Here is an 8,694-nt window from a genome sequence, read left to right as displayed (position 1 = left end):
CAGTGCAACAGTTTCTGTCGGATTCCATCGACTTGCTGCTGCAACTGTTGCACTGCAACGGGCAGAGGAAGGTCGTTTTTTAATTGACGTTCAATTTCAGTGATACGTTCTTCGAGGGCTTTTAACTGAAGACATGTCTCTTCGCGTAACATGCCGCTAGCAAGTCCGTCCGCTGCGACCACTTGCAGCGAGTATCTCGTCTCAGGAGTATTGGCCTCGAGGTCTGCACTGATATTGAGTAGCTGACCTGTGCGGCTGTACAATTTGACCACGTCGTGCGGACCTGCTTCCGCTGCAGAACGGAATAAATCTGAAAAAAAAAAGATAAAAATTACTCATGGATTTCCAATTGGTAAAGAAATCATTGCGAAACAACTTTAAATTAATACAGTCTAAATGTTGTTTGGTGCATTTCTTATGAAGCATAAGAATTTTCACATACAAAAGACTTACTAGTTTTCAATGAATTCGTTTCGGTTGATAGTGAACAATAAAAAACTAGTCATGAGCAAAATTGGTCTTGGTTTTGCGAAAATGTAAGACCAAAGACTAAGACTAAAACCAAGACCGAACGAACAAGACCAGTACGAAAACCAACACCGAATATGCAACATCAAGACCAAATCCTCATCATCATCATAAGGTCATCAGTCCTAAGACTGATTGGACACGCACCTCCACTCCTTCCTATCCTGAGATAATCTTCGCATTTCCCTAAAACTAGAACAGCCCACGTCCTTAACTATTTGTGAATAGTAATCTAATCTAGATCTACTTCTACTCCTTTTAACTCCTGTTTCTGCCTCTAATATGTCTCTGACTAGACCTTCATGCATGAAGAGGTGTTCTACCAACCTATCTCGTCTATTTCTTATTGACTTTCATAGTCCTCTGTTCTCCTATTATTTCTAAAACTTCTTCATATCTAACCTTCTCTGTCCACGGTATCCTCAACATTCGCCGATAACACCACATTTTGAACGCTTCTAACCAAATAGGCAGGATTAAATAAAAAATTATGACTTGCTGTAGATTTATGAGTTAATCTACTTGAAGCAACCTTAATATATTCATTTTTTGGAACAAAACATTTCTAGTATTTGAAATTTTTAGTTTGGTTTACTAGATTTTAACAGTAAATATATAAAAAAAAGGGAAATTTACCACAGTTTAAAAAAAGGGATCTACAAGAATGTCCTCGGATTAAGTGTTCATTGTTCTTATGTCTTAATAACACATGGTTGGAATATAGAGATAAACCAATTTGTTTTCGATATCTTTTACTTCTTTCAAGTACCTTGTACAATTTTGTTCGCTTAAAAGTCAGTTTATGCGTTGGAGGAAGTCAATTTATTGGATCAATACATTGAAGGAAGGATTAGTTCTCGATTTTTCATAACTATCGACACTATTTTTTTTAAGTCATGACAAGCTGGAATGTATGACAGAAAAGCACAATTATTGTGTCGGTAAGTAGAAAAATTTGTGCTTAGAAGAATAATTAAAAAAAAGTATCAGACTAAAAGACCAATACTTAATATGCAAGATCAAAACCAAGACCAATACCAGAACCGTGACTATATCAGTAAGACCAAGATCAAGATTAGAAGCATTTGAGTATGACCAAGACCAAGATCGAAGAAGCAAGACCATTATTGTACAAAAAAAAAAACAAATATAAAACGAGTAGAGTTTGATTTTTGATTATAATCGTTGTTTTTGGGACAGAGCTTTTACTTGGATTAACATCACCTCGTGTGCACGAAATCTTAAACAATTTCATTAATCTCAGTCTCTCGGAATCCCCAGTGGGTGAGTCTGACCCCTTATTACCAGGATTTTTTAAATGTAATTTTTTATAGCTGGTAAAGCTAAACCTTTGTTTAATAGCATATTTTGTTGGTGATATTCATTCTTATTAATAGTGGTAAATTAATCAACGTTTTAAATTACTTTGTAAATCGATCAATACAGAATGGTCCCTCGTTTTGAAAGCTTTAATTAATTTACGTGTTTATTACATTATTAGAAATGAGGAAAATAAAATCCTGGTAACGGAAAGGTTTCGTTAGGCCGTGAAAAAAATTAATTACGACTTTCATTGCTCTTTCTGTTATTACAAAAGCTACCTAAACTGATAATTGTATTTATACGCACTTTTTTTATTTGTTGCTTAATTAGCTTTTACTCTTGATTTCGCCCACGTGGATTTCGGATATAAAGTATTAGTTGACTTGTAAAAGATAAGGCCAAGTTTGCATATTTGTAACTTTCTTTATTTTAACAACTTAAGTCAACGCGAGATTCGTTTGTTCATTTTTTTTTAGAATTTTGTTACAAAACATGCAGATCATAACTCCTGAATCAAACTTATGTTTAGGGATAGTTTGGGGATAGTTTTTAGGGGTGGTTGTGAAAATAGTTCAAAATTTAAACGTTTTTCAAAAAGTTATACTTTTCCCAATGGTCGATAAAATAATTTCAGGTGTTTTCTACAAATCAAGAAAAATATTCTTTCAGTAAACTTTAAAAATATAATAACAAAGATCGAATTCTAGAGCACACTGTATATACAGGGTGTCATATGGTGACGGCCATTTAGAATATTTCAGAAACTACTTCGATTTATTATTTTATTACTCAATTAAAAAAACGTCATCTATTTAGCACTTACGGTTATACCGAAAGTTGACATTAAATTTGTTATTTTAAATTGGAAACCCTAAATATTATGACGGTTTTAAATTCTGCTCATGATTCTAGGTAGACTTTCATAAGGCTTTTCTACTTCTAAAATTTGCATACCCAATCTCTATTCAATTAAAATAAGGGCATCTATGTAGCACTTCTAGTTATACCGGAGGTTGATATCAACTTCGTTATTTTACATGGAACACCTTATATATTTTGGTAGTTTTGAATTGTACTTATGATTTCTAGTAAGACATTTGTAAGGCGTTCTTACTACTAAACCTTTTAAAAAAAATTAGCACAGAGTAGCTTTCAAGCTTCCCGTCCATACTTTCAAAGTGAGAGTTAATTACATACAGGGTGTTAGATATTTAATGATGGATTTGGCTATTTTCAAACAATCGCAAGTTCATTCTTAAATTGAAACTATGTATATGTTTTTTCGCAGCCTTATGCACAATTATTTTCTGTCGAATGGTACAATTGTTCTCTATACCCATCTTTTATAGTTTTCAAATTAGTTATTGTTCTTTGTGAAAGCAACTAAAATCGTTTATTTTTTTACGAAAATTGCTGTGAAATTCTTAGCAGAACTTGAAAACAAATACTGTAAGTTAAATGTTGTCACTCACACACCCATACTTTCNAAAAAAAAAATTAATATTTCAAAAACTGCAAATTTTAGAAGTGAAAAAGTCTTATGAAAATCTACCTAGAATCATAAGAAGAATTCAAAACCGTCATAATATATAGGGTGTCCTATTTAAAATAACGAAGTTGATGCCAACTTTTGGTATTACTGTAAGTACTACATAGATGTCGTTATTTTAATTGAGGAGAGCATACCTAATAAAACCATTGTACAAATTTTCAAATTTTAAATCGAAGTAGTTTCTTAAATATTCTAATGGTCACCGTAAGACACACTGTATGTACATACATTTAACATTAATTATTCATTTAAGATCTTCGTGACTTTATTGGTAACTTAGTTCTTCAATATACTTTACGTGACCTACACATCAACGAGTTTACACTTTAACACCACGCAAAGCAACAGAATGGTAAAAATCAGAGCACAGATAATTTTTTTCGACACGCAGTTGCCTGCCTTAATATAATTATATATTTACCATTTACAAGTCAAGTGGATTATGTATATAATTTGGATTTGGATTATGTATATAATGAGTAAGGCTCAAGATTTAGTAAAACAAAAACCAGAAAACAAAAAGTATACTCATAAACTTTGATATTATTATTAGATTGACCTAATTTTTTTTAGAAGTCAACACAATAAAAAAAGTTTACTGAATTGATTTAATCTTCATGATAAATTTTCTCGGTCAGCAGGTAGATACTTATGCTTAACGTTTTTCAAATGCAGTTTAGACTGAAAAAAAAATTCGTTGTCTCATATTAACTGATATTAATTCGATCAAAACAAGGAAATTAACAATTAATTGAATATAATCAATGGGACGTAAATAGTAGGAAAGGAGTCAAACTAGGATGCACACTGTCATCGTTACTTTTTAATCTATACATCGAAGACGCGATCAACATCATTAAACGCAGTACAATTGTAGGAATCGATAGATAGACTGAATGTTGGCATCTCATTGTTTACAATTATTCTAACTTTTTGTCTTCTATCTTTTTACGTTACCCTACTTCTATCTCTAACTCCTCCTTGCAAGATGCTAATACTGCTATATCATCTGCAAATCTAAGCATACTAATGTTTTGTCTCTGTATACCTATCCCTACAGTTGTACTGTCTTTAATGATGCTGATAGCGTCTTCGATGTATGGATTTAAAAGTAGCGGTGACAGTGTGCATCCCTGTCCGACTCCCTTCCTAATATTTACTTCTCTACGTTGCAACCCTTGCTCTATAACTGCCTGTTGCTCTTTATACAAACTAAGCATCACTCTTCTATCTCTGTAACTCATCTCTACATTTATAAGTATATTTAACATCTTGTCCCATTTAACATTGTCAAAAGCGTTTTCTAAGTGTGCAAATTCTATGTACGCGCTTTTTACTTGTTCTATCGTTTTCTCTATTGTAATCCGTAAAGCTAGAATGACCTCCCGCCTTCCTCTATTTCTTCTAAACCCAAATTGATCTTCCCCTAATAGTTCTTCCGCCCTTTTTTCCATCCTCCTCTGTAGAATTCTATCTGGTGCCTTATTATCCTTTAAGTTTTTGAATGCTATTATGGGATAATCTAGTTCATCTATCTCCACACTATCTTCCTTCTTTAATATATCTCCTAACTCCTGGCTTGCGTATAGGTTCTTTAAATATTCTTTCCGCCTGTCTACCTTTTCTTTATTTTCTATTAAAATAACCCTACCTCGTTTCTTATATTACTATTACTACTGTATCCTACTTCTCTAAACGTCCTTGTATGCTATCTAACTGGTATCTCCCTAAATCACCTACCCTCTTCCACGTATAGCGCCTCCTAACGTGATGGTTGAATAAAGTATTCGCGACGGTTAAGTTATGTTTATCGCAAAAGTCTATCAGATTATCTCCCCTATCATTTCTATTGCCTAATCCAAAAGAACCTGCTATTGCACCCACTTTACCTTCACCTATTACTGCGTTGAAATCTCATAAAACTATTAGGTTTTGCTGTCTTTTCACTAAACTTAACACGTGTTCTATATCTGCATAAACTGCTTCTACGTCTTCATCACTATAATATGATGTAGGCATGTAGACTTGCACTAATACCGTTCTTACCGGCTTTGAGTTTAATTTAAGCATAACCATCCTATCGCTTTTTTGTAAATAACTTTCTACACTCTGCCCTACTTTCCTACACATTACAATTCCTACCCCCGAATTACCTTCTACCGATCCTGTATATTTTACTCTAAAGTCTCCACCCCAGATATCTCCACTTCGGGCCAACGGACTTCACTAATACTTAGTTTATCTAAGTCTAATCTGTTCTTCTCTGCTTTAAATTTTCTAATTTCCCTACTTGCCTCATTGTCCTAACTTTCCACGCTCCTACTCGTGTAGCATTGCACCTACCCCTATTGCACTTATTGATGACATCCCCCGAGGTAGTCTCCGCCTAGACATCCGAATGGGGGGCTAGTTTACATCCGGAGTGCTTTACCCCAGAGGACGCCATAATTTAATTTATAGTGAGTTATACGTTGTACTCGGGATCATAATGTGGTGGTTTCCGGTTGCCTTCTACATCGCAGTATTGTGCATCAGAGTGCCATACCGATCCTCGTGATTTCTGCCACCCTGAGTACTGAAAGAGCTGCTGCCCTCTTTCAGGGACTTGTCTTAGTCTGGTTTCTCTTTAAAAACCCCTCCATTATGGTTGAACCTATAGTCCGGCTCCCTAAATCATCGAAAGTCGCTAGCCGATCCACCCACTCTAATTTGTACAAGAGTTTCGTCAAGGTTCAAGCCCCGTCGGATCGGCAATCAAACTAAAAATCAATAATTTCCACCATACGTACTGTAGGCTTTTTCTCTGGTCTAGGGGTTGTTTAATAAAAGGCTCCGAGTGATTGGATAAATATATAATACTATTAATAATGAAGAACAACGAATAGTAAACAGTAAAACGAGTAACAGGAACTAAATATACACAACTTATATACAATGTATCGCGTCTTCCAAAATGAACACGTCTAAAGTAATAACCAAAAATACGTCTTCCGTCTTTGTTTTGGCAAAAATACTCAACGTCTAAGTAAAATATACCGTCTTGAACAAATGTCTTCATACCTTGCTCGTCTTTCTCTCTGCTGCGGTGGTCCCTCACGTACCCCAACATGTACGCATAGGTATTAATAGATTATCGATTTTCCACCACCTAACTGGTATCACTCTTACACCTGGGCAAACAAAAACTGTATATTATATTAAACCAAATTTTACAGTACGTAGACCAAGACGTGACATGTTCAACAGCAGTTGCAATCGTAGCTTCGTTAATGTTAGTTGTGTTTTCGCGAGTGAACATCTTGCTCAACCCTTTTTGCTATTTTATCTATTTTTTCCATTATTATTTGATTCTGTTTTATGTGTGTGTTAAATAATAGTGTTAATTTGTTCTTTTATTTTGCATTTTCGTTAATTTCTATGTGTAAATTAAACTATTTATTTGTTAAGAAGAGCATACCCATGCGCTATTGTCCAAATTTTCAAAATTCAAATCGAAGTAGTTACCGAAATATTCTAATGGGTGTTCACCGAGAGACACCCTTCTTCTAACTCTTATCATCCGTATAGATTACCCAAAACTACATCTATCCGCTTTTTCCTCATTTTCTATCAAAATGATTTCTGATTCGTTTTATAGCTATATTATTATTAATGTGCCCTTTTCCTCAAAAATTGCTTTAAATTATATTACGCTGACTTGCCTAATTTTTCTCCTGTATTTAGTTTTATTGGATAATATGCAGTGAACCGTCATTTATTATTAGTAATGATGCTTGTTAGACTCATTTGCTTCGGGTTAAGTTACTGCTCCTGTCTTGGGTGTCCATCAAGTTACTACATAAGCACTTAACGAAAAAAAGTCTACAAATGCTAATAGACCCTTGTTTAGATTTGAAGTGAAACGACATAGCCGTAACATAGGCGTCGCCCAGTCTTGTGTGTGAGTATCCGCTTTTATTGTGTGCTACTTTTTCCCCGAATCATTTATGAATTTTTATAAATTAGTCTTCCTTTAGAGGTTTTTCACGTTTTTCTTGGTAAAAGTAGCTTTGACTGAGATGTTTCAAATGTTATTTTTAAGGTTTTGCAATTTTTAACATATTATATTGGGCCATTACGATGACTGATAGTTTTAGAGATAAATGCGAACCACGACACAAAATTGTAAACTGCAATGTTTAATCCGCGATCACTTGCGTTCTTAGATCCTACAATAAAAGCCCCAACATTGGTCTAAGAATGCCCGTTCCTTCTATCTTTGTATCCCTGCTCATATTGGGTTTTGCCTGCCACTGTCGACAGCTTTTGTTTTAGTAACTTTCAGACGGGCGCTTCAAAAAAGTTGAATGAAATCTAATGTGCGAACGAAATCTAATGTGCGACTTATTACGTAGATGTTTCAGTACGAAGTTGTTAGAATGTATCTATCTATCTTGAAGTTGCATTTTTTAAAATGTCGTACGAAAACATATTAGAAGCACCATTAACTCTTTGGAAAAAAAGCTCTTCTTTTTTAAACAATAGAATGTAATGTCTAAGATGATTGCTGAAGCATGAAGACATTCTTCGAATTCCTAAAAGTATTATTCCAAAATTATCGGGAGTATAAAATGCTGTTAACAATGCCAAAACATGTATGCATTGCTAGATTTTACTTTTTCCAGATGATTTTTTTATTGGCCTTATCGTTTATCTATCAACGGGACAGAGATTGTTTGTTAATACAAGCGATTGACTTTAATCACAAGGCAGTCAGGCAGAAAAGTTTAAAGGAAGATAGTCTTGGAGTTCTCAACAGGAAAGGACTATCATATAATTCTACAAAGTTTAACGTAATTTATTTCTAGTTTTTACTTTTAAATATAAGTACGTAAAGTACAATAAAACAGGACAGACGAATAAGGGAAAAAAGGATATAAGGCTATCAAGTGAGAAATAGTTAGGAAGTGTAGGGCAACTAACGAACAATGGATTGGCATGAGGTGTAAAGAAGAAGAAAATTTTGGGCTACGAAAACCGATGAGACTAATAATATAATTAAAAGGAATTTTAAAGATGTATGTTGTAGTAGTAACAATATAAGAAACGAGGCAGGGGTCATTTTGAAACAAAATCAGGAAAAGGCAGATAGGTGGAAAGAATATTTAGAGAACCTGTACGCAGGGCATGAATTAAGAGATGTATTAGACAAGGAAGATAGTGGGGAGATAGATGAACGAAGTTATTTGATAATGAGAGAAGAGTTCGATGTGGCATTAAAAAACAACAGGTTAGAGATCGTATGTTTAAGC

General features: G+C 34.2%; 1 protein-coding gene across 1 annotated transcript in view; it reads right to left on the bottom strand.

Moving 5' to 3' along the window:
• Positions 1–8,694, bottom strand: part of LOC112904555 — a 45,436-nt gene that overhangs the window by 3,146 nt on the left and 33,596 nt on the right. Inside the window, exon 3 of the mRNA XM_025974780.1 lies at positions 10–310. Coding sequence (XP_025830565.1) covers positions 10–310 — 301 coding nt within the window. The remainder of the gene's footprint in view (positions 1–9; positions 311–8,694) is intronic.

The sequence above is a fragment of the Agrilus planipennis genome, unplaced genomic scaffold (assembly GCF_000699045.2).
Source record: "Agrilus planipennis isolate EAB-ADULT unplaced genomic scaffold, Apla_2.0 scaffold124, whole genome shotgun sequence".
NCBI classification, from domain to species: domain Eukaryota; kingdom Metazoa; phylum Arthropoda; class Insecta; order Coleoptera; family Buprestidae; genus Agrilus; species Agrilus planipennis.
This window is presented reverse-complemented; position numbering and strand designations above follow the sequence as displayed.